The sequence below is a fragment of the Podarcis filfolensis genome (assembly GCF_964270895.1).
Source record: "Podarcis filfolensis genome assembly, chromosome: 11".
Taxonomy (NCBI): Eukaryota; Metazoa; Chordata; class Lepidosauria; order Squamata; family Lacertidae; genus Podarcis; species Podarcis filfolensis.
This window is the reverse complement of record NC_139613.1, coordinates 44,566,762-44,590,796: the sequence shown is the minus strand read 5'-3', so window position 1 is coordinate 44,590,796 and position 24,035 is coordinate 44,566,762. Positions and strand designations below refer to the sequence as shown.

General features: G+C 39.0%; 1 protein-coding gene across 5 annotated transcripts in view; it reads right to left on the bottom strand.

Moving 5' to 3' along the window:
• Positions 1-24,035, bottom strand: part of DMXL1 (Dmx like 1) — a 70,005-nt gene that overhangs the window by 28,003 nt on the left and 17,967 nt on the right. For all 5 annotated transcript variants that reach the window (XM_083576438.1, XM_083576439.1, XM_083576440.1 and 2 more), the window contains exons 7-24: positions 23,290-23,465; positions 21,710-21,899; positions 21,375-21,540; positions 20,383-20,595; positions 19,101-19,345; positions 18,345-19,011; positions 18,088-18,209; positions 17,463-17,552; positions 15,352-15,454; positions 12,991-13,107; positions 11,465-11,686; positions 9,327-10,985; positions 7,949-8,059; positions 7,002-7,171; positions 5,362-5,459; positions 3,606-3,771; positions 2,398-2,650; positions 509-1,587 (exon numbers count right to left, since the gene is read on the bottom strand). In XM_083576438.1, coding sequence (XP_083432564.1) covers positions 509-1,587; positions 2,398-2,650; positions 3,606-3,771; positions 5,362-5,459; positions 7,002-7,171; positions 7,949-8,059; positions 9,327-10,985; positions 11,465-11,686; positions 12,991-13,107; positions 15,352-15,454; positions 17,463-17,552; positions 18,088-18,209; positions 18,345-19,011; positions 19,101-19,345; positions 20,383-20,595; positions 21,375-21,540; positions 21,710-21,899; positions 23,290-23,465 — 5,847 coding nt within the window. The remainder of the gene's footprint in view (positions 1-508; positions 1,588-2,397; positions 2,651-3,605; positions 3,772-5,361; positions 5,460-7,001; positions 7,172-7,948; positions 8,060-9,326; positions 10,986-11,464; positions 11,687-12,990; positions 13,108-15,351; positions 15,455-17,462; positions 17,553-18,087; positions 18,210-18,344; positions 19,012-19,100; positions 19,346-20,382; positions 20,596-21,374; positions 21,541-21,709; positions 21,900-23,289; positions 23,466-24,035) is intronic.

Genomic DNA, 24,035 nt, shown 5'->3' with positions numbered 1-24,035 from the left:
CAAAAGGGCAGTTTTATGCAGCTGCCCCCTTCACTTAAAGGAGAAGCTTTCAAAAAGCGTTTTTGGAAAGGGCTTTTAATAGAGTCCCCATGCTACTATTTCAGGCTGAAATGGGAGCATGGGGGCTTTCTTAAAGCCTGTGCAAGTCTCCCCATACCCCCCTGTTAATATTCTGAGATTGGGAATGTAAAATGGGAAGGGGGAGACATGCAAACTAATACATTTGGCAGGTGGATCAAATTTGGCTTGCAAAGCCAATCCTGAGAAGGTTCTGCCTCCCCATCCTTAAAGAGCTGTGAGGATACTAGATATGATAGTTAAATACTTATGTGTAGATGCAAAACTATTTAGACATGTGTTATTTGAAGAAATTATAGAGATCTCTTTATATACTGAACCAAAAATACATTAATGGACACTATAATTATATTTTGCCAATAATATACTTTTCCTCTTAACTATTCATATTTTAATACTACATCTATACTACAAGGAGAAAACTCCATACCTGCTGAGATTCTTGAAGCAGTAAAATCAGTTCCATACGTACAGATGCCAAGCCTCCACCATGAGATCCATGAAGGATACAGTAACTTAGAAACATTCGCAAAAGTGATTGATATTTTACAAGCCACTGTCTTCTCTGAAGGTATTCTCTCTGCTGTGTATTTTGCTGTGTGTCTGATAGTTCTTCGGTCATTTCATTTGATGAAGGTTCATCCATTACTGGGCTAATTCCTGGCTGAACATCTTCTGTTTCAACACTATAGTCACAGGTTTTCTGAAGAGCTACCACTTCTCTTTCAAGCCAGTGATACAGCTGGTATCTTAATTTTCCACCATCTACTTCATAGCCAGTAGATAATGTACGAAGCTCCACTGTAAGGATCTTCAAGCATGCCCTAAATTTCAACTGTGCAGAAATGATGTCTTCTGATGAAGTGAAAACCTCATTTTCAGCTCCTGAACTGTAGGTTTCTGTATAGCTAGAACTAACTTCATTTGGTTTCTCACTCATTTCCTTCTGCAAAGGTTTCATTACAATACAATCTTCACTTTCATCATCTTTGTCACTGTCCCATTTCAGCTCAAAAGGCTCATCCTGGAAAACTGTGCTCGGTTGACTCCAGTCGAATGAAAGAGCAGAATGTGAATGTTTACCTGATGACCCATCTGAAGATGATTCCAGACCATTGACAATAGGTTGTGACCAGTCAATGCTGAAAGGTTTGTTATCCTTTGATTCCAGTGGTCCTGGAGAAGAGGGTGAGCAGCCTTTACTAGTGTCCATTAAGCTAGATGTTCTTCCTAAAGGCTTTGACTTTTTTACCACTTTGGGCATCTTCGATAACACTTCCAAAGCCAGCATGGGACAGCCAGCTTTTAAGTGAGCATATGCAGTTGTAAAAAATAATCTTCTTTCCCTTAAATTGATTTCATCTGCCAGTCCATTTTCTCCTGTTACACAAATCCTTGTGGAAGATAAATCAGAAGACCCAAAATGGCGTCTCAACAAGAGAGGGTGTGTCCTTAGGTAATTATAAAAATTGAACACTGAAGGGTTACATCTTGACACATTGCCTTCATCTGTAAAGACAATGCATCAGAGATTACTGTTAATGATTTATTTATTTCATAAAAAAACAAGAACCAACCATTTCCAGTTTTAATACAATAAATCCCCTGGAACTACAATTTTTGTAATATTATCCCACCACTATGTTTATAATGTGTAGTAGGACTCCCCAAGAGGTTTATATTCAAAACATGTAAGAAAATTATATTTGTATCTGCCTTATAAAAAGAATCACATCATGAATTCATTTAGCTCAGTATTGTCTCCATTTCAAACAATAAACAATTGGTTTATCTTTATGTGTAAGAAAGTTGGATTCATGCACTTTGTACTCATGTACTCTTGCTCTCTTCTCATATCCTCCAGTGTGACCATGTGAACAGACTTGTATTTCTGAAAAATTATTGTTTCTACAGAAGAAAGAAGTTCATGTCGAAGAGAAAAAGTAAATAGCAGATGTCTACAGATATTCTTCAAATGATATGATCATATCAAAGTAAAGTTTTTCAAATACATAGTAACATACCTGAGAATCAGCACTGTAATGATCACTCAAAGCTCCCATTTTGTAACTAGAATGAGACTGTGACAGATTTTCTTTCTGACCCTGCCCACTTTCCCCTTTGTTGAGAGATTCATTTCTTATGTAGCTAAATGTTTGTTCACTGTTCTGAACAATGTCCATCTGGACTACCAGTCTGAACCAGAATAGCAATTCTTTGCTGTCTTTTACTGAGATAAACTCAAAAGGTATTTTCTTCAGATGATAGATTCTTTATATGTTTCCTAACGAAGAGCATATATAAAACGTCCCAGCTTACCTTCCTCATCCAAAATGGGTTGGCTTATAAGAGTATCAAGAGCATGGCTATAATCCTCCAAAATCCAATAAGCCATACTCCGAAGAAAAGGATCAGCATGTGTGCTTGATGGACTCTCTTTAGTATGATGTCTGCTTCCCAGAATTCTCTTCTGTAGAACTGATTTGTAAGTCCCAGATACTTCAAACTCTGGCTCATAAAGTCTTGCTATTATAAGAGCCAATTGAATATCATTTAGTTTCTCTAGGCAGACCTTTTTGAAACAAACATAGGATTACTTTTAAAAATTGTTTCTGTCAATTTGTATCTCCACTGGGTTTTGTTTTAAGAAACTTAATATGTAAATGGAAAACAAATGTTGGATTACAGCTCATTATTTGGACAGCTTTCTAAACAATCTACCTGCTGATATTTTGTAGTAATGTCAGAAAAGTATTCAGCCTAATACCCAACAAGTTAATTAAAAGCAAAGCTGGCTTATGAAGCTCCCCCCCCCCAATAAATACTGTTCTTACTTACAGCTTCCATTTTCAATTAACTGCAGTTTATTGTTTTGTCTGAATTTGGAACTGCAATTAGTTGAATTATGGCTTATCTCCAAAAGCCAGAATCAGAAACCAGAGCCTGAAAATGGCTTGTTCAGGCAACTATGAAATGACCAACTGCAGTTTGTTGAAAATCGAACGGGGTGCTTTTAATATTCTTACTGGTGGAAGAGTGGGGAGTGCCCACTAAACCTAAATGTAATCAATATTTATTACAAATGTACATTGATTACCAGAGAACAGTAAATACAAAGTGTCAAAGTTATACACACAAAAGAAAGTCAAAGAAAAAGACAATCCTAGACCCAGTACCTTAATGCCAGTAGTAGCTAAGTCCTTGAAATAGGTTGTTTTTTTAAGCAGTACAATGTCACTAACTTGAAATCATGAATATCAATATGCACATTTTAACTGAGTAGAACACTGGGTTAAAGAAAAAAATCATAAGTGCGTTGGAGATGATGTCACAGTCCCTTCTTTGATTCCAAGTACAGAGGCATTTGAAATCTTTAACCATAGTAAGCCAAGCAAATGACATTTTTCTTTTAAGAATTCAAGCTTCATATTTTTCTATAACAGCAAATTACTTAATTATGGCAATAGTTATAGCCCCTGTTCTAAATATTTATCACTAGTCTCAAAAGGTAGTTTCATCCTACTTACCTCAACGGCATCTTTTAGGTGACCAGCCAACAAGAAAAACGCTGCAGAATGTTCAAAGCGTTGTTTGCCTAGCAGTGAAAAGGCATTCTTTAATGCAGCTTTACGCCATCTGTCTTCAGCAAAATTGTGTCCAAAGAACTGCGTCATCTTAGTGTCGTTTAGAGATCTGAAAATGCAAATATTTAATACACATGATTAAATCAGAATGTATTCTAATAAGTAAGTGATTGGTTCAGGAGCATCCTGGGGGGAAAATACTGGTAAGAATATTATCCAAATATCACAGGGTAGACCCTACTCAAAGTTCAAACAGCAATTCAACTTGCTTCTGAAAATTTCTATACATTAGGAAAAGACAGGACCATCGGTCTTATCTGCAAGGTACTGTATTTCTATGTGCATGCAAATATGTTTTCTTGTGGGTCTCAAGCTCACCTAGAGGATGAAGAAAGGAACACTATTTTGCTTCAAAATACCCAAGTTTCTGGATTTTACTCAGTCTGAAACTACAGATGATGAGTGTACTCTCTGTCGGGTCTTCTATGGCTCAAGCCGGTATACTGCAGTGTGTGCAATTAGTTTTCAACATTTGCTTGTCTGTTACTTTGTACCATTAGTCGTTGTCTATCATTCCTGTTTTTGTTTCTGAGTTGCAACTGTGGTCTATATGTTTCTCCTCAGTGTGAGTCTTTCTAGTCCCCTCCTGACCCTGGTGTGATCTAACTCAGTTTATCAGTACAGTAGTACCTCAGGTTAAGTACTTAATTCGTTCCGGAGGTCCGTTCTCAACCTGAAACTGTTCTTAACCTGAAGCACCACTTTAGCTAATGGGGCCTCCTGCTGCCGCCGGAGCACGATTTCTGTTCTCAACCTGAAGCAAAGTTCTTAACCTGAAGCACTATTTCTGGGTTAGCGGAGTATGTAACCTGAAGCGTATGTAACCTGAAGCGTATGTAACCTGAGGTACCACTGTACTGTATTTTAAGTAATCCCTGTGTTCCCCATTTTTCTGAAGAGTCCATTTTTCTGAGTTGCTGTTGTTTAAAGAAGAGCCATTTATATTCTTACATTTTGTCTGTCTCTCCTCTATTTTTATGATAGTCCCAGCCCTAAGTGTTTTGTTGTTGTTGTTTTAAACTTGCTCCAGGCTTTGGTCCTTTAGTAGTGATGAACAAGATGTACAATTCAGAGCTACCAGCTAGAACCCCAACAGCTTTCTTGGTAAAAGATGAAAAAGAGTAACAGAGCTGCACGTCATTTGCATGCAAAATCCTCAAAAGACTTCTCTCAGTAGTTACACAAAGAGATGTTGAACAACATGGGAGACAGAACAGATTCCTGAAGTAGACCGTGTATGAATGGCAAAGGTGCTAAAAGGAATCTAACACCTCCAGTATGACTGGTCAAAACTTATCCAACGTACCAGGGTCCAGAAAAGGCTTGTTAAATAAAGGTCCTATGCCGCCAACTTAAGGTTAGATAGAACTACACCCTCCTGAATGTCTTTGTAAGTGGGACTACAAAACATACTTCATGTTTGGGGCCATAATATTTAATGTTTTATTTCAGGCACCTGAGTTTTTTTGACTCCCGCTTACAAGTTGGTATTTGTAATGCTACTGGCAGAACAGGTGTGCTATGACATCAATAATGAACAGCTACTGGAAATCACAGAAGCTTCAAAAACTGATAGTAAAAAAAGTAACCAAGCTAATTATCCACATGTACTGAATTAAATTGAGTTATAAATCTGTACCTGTATAATCCCCAAATCACAGCCTTCTTTTTCATTGCAAGGTAAAAAATGGCCGCATCTAAAGGGTCATTGTTTCTTTGAAAGGCTGCTTTAGCGACCTGCAAAGATAATGGTGTACCTAAGCATTACAGATTTCATACATTTCTATCTAGATGACTGCAAGCAATATTGAACAATAATATTTGAGTCAAGGAAAAAACATTTATGTCAGTGCTGCTCATTGTTATAAGTCTTCTTTTTCTTCTCTGGCAATCACTCATAGCCATGAACACGGTCTTAACAGTGAGTCTGTAAGTGACTGTGGAGGCCAATTCTGGATCCACACATCCTTCCACAGTGGGGACAAAGGTTTCCGGGTGGGAGTTGATCATGGTGAGGGTTTGCCAAATGTGCCTTCCTCACAGCACATTTCTCCCATTCATCCTGAGTTTGAGCACCTTACAGAGTGCACTTTGTAGTCACCATAATCATCAGCAAAATAAACTTCTGCTTATTGTAAATGGCTCAAGGCCAGGCGACTCTAAAAACAATGGTTTTAATAATCTTCATCTTATATTTAGATTAAACTTGAAGGACACTGGTGGTTTTTCAAGGGACATAGTATGAGCTGAATGACTTATTGAAATGAATTAAAATAAATTCCTACAATGATGTCTTGCAACAACAAAAAAGCAACCTGAAAACACGTGGTACAATGCATATGATAAATGAGAATTAATGGTTTGTAGCCAACATTGTCCATGTGTGAACAGAATGGACTTCAGTTTGTGCAATGGGACTTTGCCTTGCACCCCTCCCCTCATGCATCCTCAAAATCCAGGAAGAGAGATCAGGAACAGGCTTAGATTCTCATACTTGGCTCCCCACTCCCTTCACTGTGTGGAATGATTGAACTAGGAAAACCAGTGTTTGCTTGACTACGGAATCTCCCTTCACATTAGAAGAAGAAGAAACCCTTTTTAAAAAAGGGAGAAGTTAAACTCAGGGCCTTCTCCTGGTCTTTCACTTGCAGGATGTGAACATACATGTGGGGCCTTCCAAATACAACCATTACATAATGAAGTGCCATCAATTTAAATTCAGTGTCAAACGCAGGCAGAGATCTTTGGTCTGGGCTTAAAATGCAGTTGAAAATATATTTTCTTCCGCTGCAGTCCCAGCTTTAAATTAAGCAGGGGCTTCAAAAAAAAAAAAAGAAAAAAAAGAATGAATCGGCGAACGCTTATGAGTGTTCTTACAATTGAATCACCTTTAAAGGTGAATCAGATGATGCCCAGTGATAGAAAGGTGAGTGGCCCTGTCCACCTGTTGAAAATCATGGATCTAGCTCACTGGCTGGATCCAGTTCCTCACCCCTGATTTAGCAGAAAAGGCTGAGTGTGAAAGATCCTTTCCATTGGCTACATGCCACCTTCTCCTCTCAGACTATCAATGACTGCAGGACTAAGCTTCCTTTCCCTTTGTCTAAATTGGTTCATTTGCTTTTTATATTTCTTTTCTTATCTACTTATCTTTTTCCTATTAAAAAAGTAAAATATAAAGCAAGTACACATTTTAGTTTTAGTTACCCATGCTGAAAACACTGTTTTTGCTTAAGAACATTCCAAAATCATAAAGCAACATGCTATCAAAGTATTTACCTTCTCAATGCATCTCCGTAAGCTATGGGTATTTCGAACCCACCATCCTACACCCATAGCTCTGAGCTCTGACCATGTTGGATCACCTTTTTGCATTGCAGGAAGCATGTTTAGCAGTTCTTCTCCTGCTACTGAATGAAACGCCCAGGCAAAATGACTAGAAGATAAGCCTAAATTGTTCAAAGAGATTATATTGTTACAGGTGTATAATTTATAACATGCTATCATGCTAAATGCTTATTTTTTTGTTTCTTGTAATCATCGTTTCAGGAGACTTTGGAGATCTTAGGACAACATCCAAGGGATCCACATCACATAATTTGGCTTTTCGCAAATAGGCACATTAGATTTACCAGTCTAAATATGTTACGTGGGCATTTGTCTGTTAAATTGAACACAGAATTATGCCAATCTCTATGAAGCCCCCATAAGCCTTACATCAGGGGTGGGAAAACTTTTTTTCAGTCTGAAGGCCACAGTCTTACTTTGGGGTAGCCAGAATATAGCCTACAAATCAGACCACATCGCTCCATTCAGGAAAACAAGAGGCATTATTAAGAGTTAAATGACACATTCCAGTCAGGCAAAAGCATGAAGCAGTCATGCCAGTGAGGGGATGTGAAGTGAAGAGGGTAGATGACTTGGGGAGAATCCTAGAGGCTAACCGAGAGGCCTTGAGAGCCACATCTGGTCCCTGGGTCTGAGGTTCCATATACCTGTATTACATGAAGAGCCCCAAACCAAGCCAAAACAGCAATTGTCCAGGCAGCCCTAGTTGTGCAGTCATACAAAGGAAATCCAGTTGCTCAGTGGAGAACTATGAAAGCCTACATCAGCACAAAGACAGAGCTCCCGAAGGCTAACATTTCCTCAAAAATCAATTGTTTCTAAAAATGTTCCCCGACATAATGTAAAATTGATACTATAGGCAGAGTGAAAACCATTACCTTGGTGAAGGAGCTGGGCTCTGTGAGCAGGTGGCAGCGAAGTTGTCATAAAAGAGTGAAGACGTACAGCCAAAAGAAACTTTAAACCACATTCATCAAGTGTTTCTCCTCCTATGATTAAATGTTCAGTGTATATAATTTAATTCTTCATGGAAAATGTAGATATTCATTCCACCCATCATCTTGTTTCACATAATTTAAATCGCATTAGGAGCACATGGTTCGACAATTTTATAATGTCAGGAAACCAGTGTGCAGTAAAAACTGATTTACTAGCAATCAAAAACTAAATTAATATTGTAGACAATTATAGTGTTCATTAATTTGCTCACAGGCAATAAGTATAGCTGAAGTCCTGCATAATTATATTGTGGTATTTTTCAGTGCACAATTGTGTTACATATTACATTCAGAAGGAATATAGTCTGGATACAAAGGAGATGAATGTTGGACATTTGCAAAATAATACAGTCCAGATACAACATTGGGTAGCTTAGAATGACTCTCTCCCTCATTTCTAAGTACCTACCACTAAATCAAAAGCTGTAACTGCTCTATTTCATTCACAGAGCTCTTTGATTCTCAGAGAGCAGCTTTCATGTTATATGCCTAAGCAAGTGTTTCAGTGGCAGGCAACTTCTGAAACCAATCAACTAACCATGTGTAAGACCTGACAAATATAAACTAAGTATAAAAGGTTCCTAAAGCGCTGAAGCCTACATGGGCTGCCATAGTTGAACTATATCCCAGTATGATGCTAAACCACTGTATCCTTCAAAACCAATCCAATTAAATCCTTTCTATTGTATGCCTGCGGAATTAAGTTTCACCTACTTTGGTCCCTCAGATTTCATAGACTTCCAAACCCTTTCATAATAAACAGATACATTCTGTGACTATTAGCAACACTAGCTAATGGATTATAAAAATATTGGCCTTTGTATTTCAAAGTGCAATCTAAGCATGTTAACTCAGAAGCAAATTCCACTGTATTCCAGGTATTCCAAGTATTCAAAGGTTTTTAGCCTAAGAGCCACATCCAACAACACACAATCACAATTCTCACAACAGAATGTCCCCTTCTTCTCTGCCCCCTGCAGCCTCTGTTCACGTGTCCCAAAATCTGCTCTGGGTCCTCAACCTTCTCGCCACAAGCAGTTTTTCTGGGGCACAGAGGGAGAGGAGGACTCCATTCTGCAAGTGGTGTCTGTTCCCCTGACAAATGGATATCATTCAATTTCTAAAGCTTGGTTTAACTATGGACTTTAAGTATATAGCACATCAGATGAGTATCTAAACAAGCATACTGTACATAGAAATTCTGGAACAGTTTTGAGAAGGTAAATATCTCATTTAAACAAATCATGAGAAAACTCACCCTTGCTTTTGTCTCTGCTTTCTCCTATATCAGTGCTGGTAATGGCAATTGTATCGACCAAGGCCATCAAAGACATCTGCTCCATCCTGGTGAGACCGGGTAAGCTAGCGTGAAGCAAGTGCCGTGAAAGAACTTGAGCATGCTCTGGTCCAAAGTAAGTTGGACTGTACTGAGAAAGATCAATAACCTTTGGCTTTTTATCTTCTTCATCTACTTCAAACATAGTGAGATCATCCGTATGTAGATTGGAATTCTGAAAGAGATCGTCATAGTTTTCATCTGCCCCCTCTTGCTTCTTAAGGGTTCTTTGGTTATTAGATTTCTCTGTACATGATGTATATGAGCAGTCCTCATCTGCAGCAAGCAATGCATATAAAGGTAGTGGTGGAACAGAGTCTATTTCTGTATAGTCTGTAATAGTACATTTGCTAAATGTCATGGGGTCCCGCGTACTGCTCCCACTGGCACAGATTGAGAGAGAACGGTACCGCTTTTCATGCTCAGGATCGTCGATGGCAATAACTTCTCCAGCAATGCATTTCACAAGATGAGAGAGGATGGCTTTTGCTCTACGCACTTTCCCTAGATCCATGAGTTCCAAAAGCTGCAGAGGATGGTACTGAGGTAAAGTAGGACATAATGTATGAGCTGCTTCAAAGAGGCCAGAATCTTCCATCTCCAGGGACAGATCATATACAGTTCGTTTCCCACTCAGTTTCTGAGCGAGACTTGTCATGGATCTGGTCAAGGTCCTCTTGGGTGGGTGGCCACCAGATGACTGACTTTGTTTCATTAAGCTTATTATGGATGGTGTACTCCCACTGTAAGAGTCTAGAGTAACTGGTTCTTGCTTTGTAGGGGGCTGCCACTGAGAATAAACATGCATTTCACAATCCATCCCAACTACGAGGATGCCATCACGAACCCAAGATAAAGAAACAGGTAAAGGCGGTGAACCTTCTACTGATGAAACTAAATCCACACATCTTAGCAATATAAATCTAGAAGAGCATGACGTTTTAGCATTTTCCCACACAGGCAGTACGAGCATCTCCTTACCACTTTGTTCTTGCATCTTCCCAGACAGCTGACCAAACATATACAGCTTTGCCCCAATGCCTACTGTTAGGATATGCGAGCCGTCTTCTCTAGACATCCAGTCTAAGTGAACCATATGATTTGTTCTAGGTATTAAATTCTCATTTCCATCTATCACTGAACTGATGTCAACACCCAAAGAGTCCAATGTTGGGTTTAGCTCATCTAAGTGAAGCGTTTGTTCCAAGATCCAACAAGAGCCTCCGGTAGATTCGCATTCAAAAATTCCAACCGTCACCAAAAAGTCTTGAGATGAACGACTGTTTACAGTTGGTGTTCGCTTATATGCCACAGCTAAGCGATTTGTATGTGCACAGCTGATTTCCAGAGCTTGGCCTGGCACAAAAAGAGCACTACTGCTAAGAAGTCCATCTTCTATTAGTAATGGCCATTCTTCCCATATATACATGCCACTGTTCATAATACTCTCTGCTACAGAAGTCACACCTGATTCCACTGCTAATCTGCACCTCCAAAACCTAACCTTACCATCTGAGCATAAAGTTGCCAGAAGATAAGGTGCACGACATACAGGATAAATGGAAGAAGAACTCAGGTGACCTGAAATTAGGAAGAAAGAAACCCTCAGGATATCAGATAAATATATTTTTTTAAATGCTGTAAATCTCCTAGAGGTGACCAGCATTAAATGATCAACAAGTTTAAATAAAGTATAACAAGAAAAATACAGAATTCCAAACTGACAGCCCCCGCCCCCCAAAATCAGGAAGTACAAATAGAGTGGTACCGTGGCACTTGAACGGCTTGGCTCCCAAACTGGATCCCAAACACCGCAAACCCAGAAGTGAGTGTTCTGGTTTGCGAATGTTTTTTGGAAGCCGACTGTCCGATGCGGCTTCCGCAGCTTCTAACTGAGTGCAGAAAGCTCCTGCAGCCAATCAGAAGCTGCGACTTGGTTTTTGAATGGTTTCGGGAGTTCAACAGACTCCTGGAACAGATTAAGTGTGAGAACCAAGATACCACTGTAAATCCAAAGTTAACCCCCACACACAATTCCCCCCCCCCCATAAATTACAAACCTGCTGATGGTTTGATGCTTATGATCTCTACTCCTTCTGGTAAATTCAATTCTTGACTATAGACAATTTCTGAAGAAAGAGTAAGTTGGCTGGTACTTTGAAGGTTCTCTTTGCAGGCTTGATATTTCTGAGTAAAGGAAGACTGGAGCTTCTCTTGATCTGGAGAAGTGTAAAGCTCTTCTTGAGATGCTGCTTCACATGCCTTGGAGTCTATTTTTTCATCTAAAGAAAGTGGTCATTTTAGCTAGATGTATTATAAAAGCAGGTTTTTTTTAAGAAATAAAATAAAAATAAAATCTATACCCCATGTATTCAAATTCTAGCCTAATCCTGGCTTTGATGTTGACCTATTTTCTTTCAATGGGTTTAACGTGTTTGTGAGCTCGGGGTCATGTAGCAACTATCATGAACTACCCTTGGCACTCTAAGACTTCAAGTATCCGCAAGCTGTTACAACTATTTATGTAACGGTTTAGTAGTCTGTATACTATATTTTAATACTGAAATACATTAGCAAGGGGCAACAGTCACATTCTATCCCCATAAGCTCTACATAGGCAGACCCTAGAGATAGTGAACTTGACTTTTCAAAGCCACACATAGCAATAATAGCCAAATTATCAGATAGAGCTGTTGACAGAGTTCTTCTTTCAGATACAGGAAAATGGGTAGCCCACAGCAAATTGTTTCAAGACTAACATACCTCACATGATAGTCTGAACTGATTTAAGAACTGTAATGTATTCATTCTTGTACCGGAAATGTTATGCTGTCTACAATGCACCATTCTGCACAACGCAATCATTTTGGATTATTTGCACCAATGCAAATTTCCATATTTGTATTGATCAAATTAGCACTACGAAGCACCTTTTAAGGCTCTTTTAAAAATATTAGGCTGCACTCAAACACTGGATATGATTCAGCCCTTTTGAGTACTGTTACTTTCAACAGGAGGTGTGCTTAATTGCCTCCTTAGAATCAAACACATGCAATATGTTTAACTTTAACTGAATACTACCCATGGCTGGATTCTACCCATTGCTTTTTAGGCAGACACAAACAGACTGAAAATGACTTGTTTTACTTTACTAATATTGGCCTGGTTTGCATCTTCCAAGAATTCCCTTGGTGTGCCTCCCTTCCTCTTTCCACGCTGCTGCTGCATCACTGACAAGCTAAAATCTACTTTGTTTTGTTGTTTGAACCCAGGCTCACTGTTTGTTTCCTCCAAACTAGCATCAAGTCATACTATGACCAAGTATTTTCTTAGTGATGAAGCAGCAGGGAAGTAGCAATGTAGAAACTTTATAATAAAGGATAGTTTATTTGAGAAGATTTTGAGGCAAGGACAAAAAGAAAAGAAAAACTAAATCCCATGCACACACACACACACACACATTTGAAGAAGAACCAGAAATATTATTGAACTACAGCACTGCAATAATAATCAAAATAAGCAAGCATTCTATCAATAAATGTGCTTTATAACTTTAAAATTTACATTACAAATATAAAGAACCTACCTACTGAGACTGGTATGGACTTCAAATGTAATTTCCACATATGTAACATTGAACAGTTCTGAGTATGTTCAATTACTATTAAATAGAACTTTTCAGAAAACCCATTTTTCTGATATCCTGCAAAAATGTAGACAGATTTAGTTATTAGTAGATGATAATTTGAGCACTTGTTAACTACTGACTGGATAACGTTCATCCCTCTGTTTTATGGTATGTATGCATTCAATTTATATACTTGAAGGACCATCCTTTGTATCAAAAACTAGAGTTTTTTACTTGTTAAAGAATCCTGTTTTTGACACAGATTTAGTATGGCACAAGCTTTCATGGAATCCAGTCCGCTTATTAGATGCATGAAATGTTATTCTGGGTTGTAAGTACATATAAACATTTGGAGGGGGCGGAGAACAATAAAGTCAGAAAGAAACCGGGGTGCAGAGTAATGGGACAACAATATGGTGTTAATCCTGCTATTTAATTTTATTAGCAGTGGCCATTCATACACCAAACACACACACACACACACACACACACACACACACAATATTTAACAAGCCAGACACTCTGGCACACCTGGTTCCATACAGTTCAAAGGGATTTATTATTTCATGAGAGAGAATAAAAATTGAGCCTTAGGTCACAATTCTATGCACATTTAGTTCAGAGTAAGTCATACTGATTTCCGTGATGCTAAGAGCCAAACAAGATGTGACAGTAAAGGTGTCGTTAGGAAAAACATTATTAAAAATAATAATAACAAGAGCATGAGAGATTTTCATCAGGTTCTCAGCACACAAGAAGGGAAGATTCCACTTTTACTTCCCAAAACACTATTCTGATTAGGTAAAGGCAGGCTTCTTTAAACTCGACCCTTCAGATGTTCTTGGCCTACAACTCCCATGATCCCTAGCTAGCAGGACCAGTGGTCAGGGATGATGGGAATTGTAGTCTCAAAATATCTGGAGGGTCAAGCTTGAGGAAGCCTGGGTAAAGGTAAAGGTAAAGGACCCCTGGATGGTTAAGTCCAGTCAAAGGCGACTATGGGGTTGCAGCGCTCATTTTGCTTTCAGGCTGAAGGAGCTGGCATTTGTCCACAGACAGCTTTCTGGGTCATGTGGCCATCATGACTAAACCGCTTCTGGTGCAATGGGACACCGTGACGGAAACCAGAGAGCACGGAAATGCCATTTATAATCACACAATCACCCCAAATTGGCTTTGAGGAAAAAAAGCTCCCAGAAGTGAAAAAGGGACTTTCCCCATATGTGGGAGGGATGATTTTCACTGTAATAGTAGCTAGGTATTTAAGTCTTTTCTTTCAATGTGGCTCTGTTGAAAATTTTTTGCCACACTAAAATAAAAATTCAAAAATGTAATTTTCTAATAATGCACGAGTTCTTGGAACTAGATGCAACTCTAAACATGGGACTAGAATGCTGTTCAAACTCAATCCAACAAGTCCCTTTATACATATACAAATGATTATATATGCCATGGCAATTTGGCACTGTAGAATAGCAGCTTCTGAACAAAAGGACTACATATTCAGAATTTCAGATTACGCTTTTCTAGACTGAAGCCTGTACAGTAACTGGTTTACATACACAGCAGAGTGAGAGGAGAATAAAACTCAATTGTAATACACTAAAAGAAATAAAAGAAGCAATAGCATACAATTAACAATCAGTATGAAAAATGGGGTGGATGCGCTGTCTCCCTTCTTCAAACACAAATCCAGACACAGACCACCTGAATGAAGTTCATTGACCAGTTTGAGAAGCCCTGCTTTAGAGGCAATTAAGACATTTAGTTTGGCTCTTAGCAACATTTGGCCTTCTGCGTTGGCCAGCATGGGAAATCTTTGGCAGATATGCCTTGTGGACATGAACATTTGTGAAACTATTTTGTTTTCAAAGACTAAAAATGAATTTTAGGAGACACAATTATAACTAATAGTATACAAGGTAAACTGTCAAAAAAACAGAAGCTAGTATAGTCATTTCAGAACACTTATCATTCCACAGAATCTATAAGATGCTTAAATTTTAAAATAAAAAGACAATTAAAACCATACCGCAACAGCACACCACGTTACAACAGCTAAAGCAGGTAGAAATTTTTTTAAGTGGTCCACCAAGACCTTCAGCAATCTTCAAGTAGCCCATGGGAGGCAAGTTTGGGAACCACTGATCTAAAATATTAACAGTATGCTAGGATAACCTGTTGCTTATGGGACAGGAATCCCATTTTCTTACTATAATCTAGAATACAATCACTGCTTTAGATTTCATATTTTCACAAATGGTTACACAGTCGTAATGCCATTGTATTGAGAAGTTACTAAAGACAGATATGCTTTACCAGAGTCAGGTAACATGGTGTTTTTCTCAGACAGTCTATTTTCATGATTATTCAAAATGAAATCTTCTTGAAAAACGTGAAGTAGCTGCATTTTCCCACCACGCTAAATAATAAAAAAGCATATTAAAATACAACATTCTGCCCAAATTAAATAGTCTCAAATAGAACATGTTGAAAATATGCTGAACACATTGTCAGGAGGCAAGGGGTGGATTAGCCTCTGAGAGGTTAATAGAAAAATCAGGGAAGAGGAGTCCCTAGAGAAGCTGGGAAGTGAAGCTAGAGCAGAGGAATCTGCAGCTTCTGTTGATTCTCTTATGAAGGGAACCTTCCCCAAGAGTGGTAATAATGCCTACTTTTATTTCTTTGTGGCCCAACCCTATAAGCTGTAGAATAAAAGCAGGAATGGCTATACTGCTCCACCTCCACCGGTGTAATACTGCCTCCCTAACCTGCTAGATGATGAGCTGTTGAAGCCATCAAAGAAAATTGGCACAGACTTAGTTCCTACCACAGTCTGGAGTCACAAAGCAAGATGACCCAGGGGTCTCAAACTGACTCCCGCTGTGCTGCCAATAGTGTGAGAGGATGACTCATAATAGGCTTCCCTCAGCATCGCTGCCACCTCCTCCTCTTCAATGTGTTTCATCTTCTTTGCAACTACACAGGCTGTGTAAAAGCCTCATCCAATCACTGATTAAATGAAGTCTGTATTCCCTTAAGTTTTACCTCTTATAGTTGTTTTAACTGCGTGTCTTTTAGTTCTTATCTGTTTTAATTATCAGTTTTTATCCATCCATTATCCATGTTTAATCTCGTATTCTATTCACATGTTTTATCGTATGCCTGTTTCTTTGTTCTTACTTGCTTTAACAATTATCTGTTTAAATGCTAACTGCTATTTTATTTATATGTTTCTCTTATGCTGGTCTGTGACTGTAATAAAGTTCATTCATTCATTCATTCCTTCATTCATTAGAGAAAACTTCCAAAAACCTAACTTATTCACCAATTCATTTTTCTGGATCAATGCATATTCTTCCCAAGGAGGGAAATATCACGTAGTGTGAGGAATTCATTGGTTTGCATGTTATTTAGCACGACAATGCCAATTGATGCAGAGAGGAGATGAGCTGAACTTAAGGTTAGGAAAAACTATCTGTAAGGGATTTGGGTATTTGCCACCTATGTTCTCATCTGGTCAAATGAAGTGATGGGAAGTCCTGGCCAAAGCGATGTGTTCTGCTTTGTGTATAAAGGATGTAGAAATGTTTGCTTGGGCATGGACAAGCCATCTCCTTGCTGTGGTGTCCATTCTACTTTCTGTAGTGACTGGGGGATGTGGCAGGCTGATTTGCTGTAACTTTACACATTTCTTTTAATAAAGTCTGAGGCAATTTTATAGGAGGTGGCAACTGGTTAGTAGCATCCCCTGACTCTGGGCAGAGAAGGGTGGGGTAGTACTTTTCTACCTACGCTAGTAGACTCATACCCAGTTAGAGAGAGCAAAGAGATTCCAGTTTTCCCCAGACCAGCTGCCAATGTTTGGGAAACTCACCGCAACCCTGGCAGGATACTGTGGTTCTCCTTCTTCACTTTCCTGCTGAAGTGAGCTGAGGGGGCCAAGGCTGGGAAGCAGTGGCCAGTTTGGTGTGGGAAGGTAGGTTAGTCCTTCTCACAACATAAATAAAAATACAATCTTTGCAAAGCTTGTCCCCATTCCTCAGCCAAGACCCTGTTCTTACAGTGCCAGATAGGGCCATTCTCATTCTCCAGGATGGGATCATAATGATTAGACCCTGCCTGGCCTTGTTGGGATGAGCTAACCCTGAAGATCTTGGAATGCCCTCTAGAATAAGGTTATCAGATTTTTTTCAATGAATCCGGGGACACTTTTCAGCTTCAATGAATTTTGTTTGGGGACTGATTTGTAAATCCAGGGACTGTCCCCGGGAAACGGGGACGTCTGGTAACCTTACTCTAGGAACCACAGGAGAAAACACAATATTTTGCTCATTTTTTCAGAGGCATATTATTTCTAGAAAACAGGTTATTTCTTTTGAATAAAATAAAACAATGATGTTTCCACCCATAAAATGCAAGCGCCTTACCAGCTCTGTAATGGAATTCAACTCTACAATGCATCCTGGTCTAGCTGTGGATTGTTGACTTATGATGTTAAAAACTTCACCAACGTATTTCTGTAGAGTTATAAAGGTCAATAGTTACAATTTTTGAGATTACATCCAGTCATATCTCATAAACCATTGTCTGAATCTTAATGTAATGTAATCACTTGGGACTTTATGAGAAGGTATTTCTGCTTTACTTAAAAAAGAGTGAGAAATTTTATTTTTGTGAATTCCTTAAGGCAAAACAAGTTTTGTTCTGAGAAATCTGGGTCAGGGATGGGGAACCTATGGTTCTCTGTGATTACTCCCATCATCCCAGGTCATTGGTCATTCCAGGTGGGGTTGATTAGAACTGGATTCCAGAAACATTTAAGGGGACACAGATTTCCCCATGCCTGATCTAAGCAAAGCTCAAAAACATAAAAATCTCAGGAGCCAAGATAAATCAAGCCTGAAAAAGATTAGTCATACTTTATTAAACTACAGGGCAAGCTAGACTTGATGCATGTGGCGGGAGTTTAATCCTCCCCTTGTGATCTTTCTGTTAGATTATGTTAGATTTCTGTTAATTATGTAATTAACAAGCCTACTGGCCTTTACTTACAGAAATTCCTGGATTTGATAGCTCACAGAGAAGTTTTTTGGCATCTATTATAGCTTGATACAGTCTCAAATATTGTCCATCACTTGCAACAAAGCAAGCACTTGGTGAATTACAGTATGCACCTAAAGGCAATTATGAACAGTCTGATTTAGGTAAAAAAGATCAACGAGTACCAGTACATACACACAGTTTTATTCAGATATCATTATGAGTTGTTACTATGTTCCTTTTTTTATTTATTCATAGGAGGGACTTACCTAGGCAGTAACTGGGTATAAGGGTAGGCAGCCATGCCACATTTGAAAAGGCAGAGACATGAAGAGAATTAATTCTTGCAAGCTCAGAAACTCCACCAGAAAAAGATAACGGCCCAACTGGATCAACTCTCCAAAGGATAAGTTCACTGTAAACAGCAGTGAGATCCTGTGATGTGCTTGCTGTGCCTTCATCATGAAGTCTCGATGGTGAGACGTCACACGACTCTTTTATGCTGTCAACAGCCGGTGTCCTTATTGCATTATGATGAGAGGTTGTAAGCAGCAATGGAAGTACTGAATGACAAGCCAAGTCATTAAGATGGAAGCGATGACCACAATACCTTGATTTGTGGGAAATACTGAGTACAACTGAAAAGGCAGATTCCTCTGCAAAGCTGACCAGCCATTGGTTTAGAGACCCATCTGCATGTTTGGAAATCATCATAACATTTGGGGTGAAGATGCTTAATTTTAAGCTGTTGGTTGATTTACTATGGCCCGAAGAGATTAACATCGAGCAGGAACGCCCAAGGCTAGATGGTTTCTGTTTGCCTTGTTGAAGAGCAAGATCCACATTCTTTGTACAAGCATACATCACTACACTTTTGCAGAGCGAATTTGCATCACCAGTAGGGAAGGCCACAGGAATCCTTGAAACAAACGACACCTAAAAACAGAAATGGTACGGAGAAGCATTGGAATCAAGTGGAACACCTCAAAACTATTTAAAAATTTTATTCAGAAGAGCCACAGTACCTGTACTTGGCGAAACATGCCTGGCTGGTACTCATCTAGCCAATCTACATGCCATACTAACAGTGACCCATCCATAGGATGAATACTAAACAACATGTCTGCATTTTTATTCCATTCAGACAGCTGTACTTCAATCTCATGATCAACAATAGAAGATGACAAGGGGATATAGCTTGAATTTGGAGCTGGTTTTTCACCAGCAAGTTCTTGATTTCCTTTTTGATCTTCTCTATTGCCATCGGTTTCTGGTGAGAGAAAAAAGTGTCGCTGTCAAGAGATCTGCACACTGAAACCATCCTTATAGTTACAGGCAATGTGACGTTTTACAGCATTTTCTAGAACTCAAAAAGTTCTAGCAGGTTGAAACAGACATCTCCTATACCCGTACATTGACCTAGCACACATTACTTTAGACCACAGCTAAGTTTGACTGTGGTTTAAAGGTGAAGGGCAGTGTGTAAGTGAACAGGGAGGAAATAGCTGCCTCTTCATGCAACCCTTTGCTCCTGCCGTGATACTGGGAGCTAAATCAAAGTTACGCTCAAACCAAGACTCAGAGCTGACTCTCTCCAATCAACCCACAAGCTGTAACCAAGACTTGTTCTTGACTTACACCTCAAGACTTTGTCTGGCAAAGACAACCCACAAGTCCAGGTTCAGATGTAATGGTAGCGTGGCAGCAGTGGGAGAAGGGAGAAGAAATCTGCTGTTATTTTTTCCTTGTGCACCTGAATGCTAGACAATCACCTTTAAACCATCTTTAACTTTTTTTCCAAGTGACATGTGAATGAGCCCATTTGCCAAATATCCATGTTCAATATCTCCATCAATAATTTTCTATGGCTGCCAAAAATTTACTATGACTATTTTCAAAAATATTTCATATTTGGTTTATCTAACAAACCAATGTTCACGTGAGGGATATTCTTTGTTCTGTGGGTAATTAATGTCTGATTTAAAATGCTTTAAATGAAATATTCAAAATCTAGAGGTCATGGCTTCAATATTATGAGTTACAGAGACAATGAACTCTCTCGTGCACTTAGGGAAAGAATCCAAAATTTTGCAAGTGGGCTTTCACACATACAATAGGACTCCTCCTTCCTCTCCTCCCCCTGCAACCCTCTGTGTGCTCTCAAAATCTTCTGGAGAAGATTCCAATCCTCTGGAGCACATTTTAAAGGTGCCTGTTAAGACATACAAACTAAATAATAAATTAGTGTATTATAGGCATTACATTGTTTCCAAAAAGAGTCAAACAAACCAACAGTAGGCACTTTACCTTCATCAGATTTTATCTCTGTCTGATTAGACTCTTCAGTGCTGACCTCTGAAGAAATATGCTCAAAACTCTTTTTTAGTTGCTGTAGAAAGACTTCCATTGATAGGGTAAAATGCAATTCTTTATTATTCAGCCAGTGTACAACAAAAGGCCCACTCTTTTCTTCATTTTCATTAAGACTCAGAGACATGATGGAAGGGAGCAAAGGAATGTCTACAAGCAAAAGACTAAACTTACTTTCTCTTCAAGATGTACCATAACTTTTAAATTATTTCCTTTTTAGTAAGTAAAACTTAACTGCATTAGAAGATGGACATTAACACACACATGCAAAAATCTGGACATTAACACACACATACAAAAATCACAGGACAGTTAATCCTACATTTCTTTAATAAAGCACACCCAGAGATATACATAGACCCCACTCCCCTCTGCCCACAAAAAAAGAGAATACAAACATGACTGCTTGAAAGTAGGTTATTAACATCTCAAGGATTCATGTCCGAAATTCAAAGAGCTTTTTAAAGTACACCTGAAGATTTTGGGCATGCTCATTGGGATTTCTGATTTTCTTTTATTTCAGCAGCAGAAACTAAATGTTATCTGACACAAGGAAGGAGGGCATGTCCAATGGACAAAGACTAGTCTAGTTTTTTTGTCTTTGGCTGCAAGGTGCCAAAATAACCCAACCGTGGCATGTGTGATTCACTTTCAAAGAAACTAAACAGATTATATGGCACAGTTTCATTTGAGGTTTTTGTTATTGTTATAAAATTTATATACCACCCTTCATGCAAAGATCTCAGGGCCCTGTTCCAGTTAACATAAATTATTTTCTGTTAATCATCTTCAGCAGCAGTCAAAGCCTCGAACTGAAGCTGTATATCATCATTATTTACAGTCAGACAGTATATCTATATTACTTTTGCAGGAGAATTTAAAAATGAACTGTACCCACTTATAAAGCAAAAATTGGCATTCATAATCACCTGTAGCTGGGTTGATGCTGGCAGCAATGTGGAAGTGGCAAAGTGCATTTGATTGCAGCGGAGTGTTTCGATGAACTTCGTGAGCGTCTTGCTGATGCGGCAAGTATCCAGTATGTGCAAGTGCTATTGACCTCCTTCTTCCTCGTCGAAAGGGCTTTAGATTTAACTGTTGAGAAAATGACATGTTGTACAAAAGCAGAAAAGTAATCTAGCAGCAGCAATATAGCTCAGATTGCTATTTCTCAACAGTCAGCAGGTTAGTATGGTTGTTACTTTAAATACAAAACTATAATGATCTGGGAGGCTTACTCAAAGTCAGGCAATTATCTTCTTACCTCTAAAGCATTTTTCATGCTCTCTTTACTAGAAGCATTCCTCTTAAAGTTGTTAGTTGACTTCACAGGTTCAGGCAAATGGTTGTATCCACCTCCATATAACAGACTGTCATTTGGCAACAAAGTCTCTGCCCAGAGACGGCATATATTATCTTTGCAGCATGTCAACAGCACATTACATACGGCACCACTAGGACAGGAAAAAAAGTTTTTTTAAAAATTCTGCAGGGGTTTCTGAATTTTATACTGTGCTGCTACCTATAGCAAGTCATATTTTTCTGCTTTGAAGTCGATACTACACATGAATACTTGGAAATAACTTTTTTTAAAAAATGTAAGACATGTTCCTATTTCCTTACCACCCTTCTACTGCAGCAGTATGATGCAAATTAGGACAACTCGAGCCACAGTGGGCTTGGATATATTAGGTTCCTGCTTTGTTTCCCTATAGCCAAGGATATTTGGATGGTGCAACACTGGTGAGGACACAAACTCCTAACGTTATATGCACAGTGGTACTGTACCTCGGTTTTCAAACACAATCCATTCCGGAAGACCGTTTGAGTTCCGAAACATTCAAAAACCAAGACTCAATAGCCGACAGCTAGGTCTTCAGATCTTGCACTAAGCAGAAGCCACGTAGCACATTCGACTTCCGAGGCTTATTTGAAAACCAAAGCATTTACTTCCGGGTTTTCAGCGTTCGAAAACCGAAACATTCGACTTCCAAGACGTTCGAAAACCGAGGTACCACTGTCTAAGTATTTCCTACAATTAGTGTGATCGTTATTAAGTGACTCTCATTCGATGACTATGTTCCACTCACAAATCTATAAAACTAAGCAATTACTCAGTGCTGAGGCAGTGATGGAGAACGAAAATGTGGCCAGACAGCGCGCTGCTGAAATCACTTACTAACTGTATTATAGGAACTTTTATGCCCACCAGCCAGGTAGATTAAGGTATTTTTCATTTAATGTCAGAACACATGTACAGAACTGATGTCAATGTTGCCAAAGTGTCATACAGCAGACCTTCAGTGCGTTATGAGCGCGGGATGGTTCACGAGGCTTTGCACTGTGGCAGATATTTTACATGCTGCTTGAGGCATTTTATGGAAGCCTATTACGTGCAGTAGCAGTGGATAGCATGGTGGAGGGTGCGCCACTCACCTGACATTTCTATGCTCCCGTTGCTGCTGAATACTGGGATACAGAAGGGGAGCAATGAGATGGTGGTAAGGTCAGTGCTGTGCAAACACACTGCCAAGAGCATTGTATTGGCTCCACCAGTTTGCACTGTACTGACCTTAACACTCCCATTTTCTGTTCTGATCAGCAGCAGCAACTCAGCTGGAAGGAGGTCAGGTATGCAGCACAGCCCGACCTCACGGTCTACTACTGATTATATAGCTCCATTATCTTATCTGTTTTGGGAAGACTTACTTAGATTCATCTGAATGTTGACCCAATCATGGCTGATTAAATAAACACTGGCACAATTCTGAGAGCACAAGGCAAAATTTGAAAGCATTCACAATTTCTACCAATTCAAAGATGGAACAGTGAAAAAATGCTCACCGTGGCATGTAGTTACTTGTCTTTCGCCAGGAGAACCCATTAACAGACCGAGGATGAACCAAGTAAATAAATGAGAAGCCTACTTCCTGTGGGATTGCTTCTGGTGCTGTAACTGGAGGTGTGACTGCTGATTTCCAACTATCAGTGTTATACCACACCTTTACAAGACAATCATCCTAGCAAAGAAAAAGTGATATATATTAGAACACTATTTTCCATAATTGCTACACAGAGCTAATTTTTCCGCTTTTGCTCACTCTTAAATAAGCTTTTCAATACAATTGAATAGAATTATTTTCAACAGAATTATTTAATCATGTTAAATGGAGGATGAAGTCACCTTTTCCCCATAAAAACAACTTTTAAAAATTCTTCTTAATCTGTGGTTCATAATTTCTGCCAATTATTTTTGATGAACTCCATCCCTCACCAGGGCCACTTCTTTTTGAAAAATGTAAGCAGCAGCAAAAAAAGTCCATACTCTTTCTTCAAGAAGAGCCAAAGGAGACTCCATTTCTCTCCCGAGTTCTCTGCCGTTGTCCAATCCTGGTTTCTATACATGTTTGATTCCCATGACACTCATCCACCCTCTGGTTGTGAGTACAGAAACAAAAATATAAAATGCTTTGCACTAAATGCTGATCTGCCTCACCTTGCATGAACTTCTCAGCTACTGACAGATTCATAGCTGCCTTATTTTAACTGAAATTCATAACTCATTTCTATGTGTGTAAATAGTATGTGTT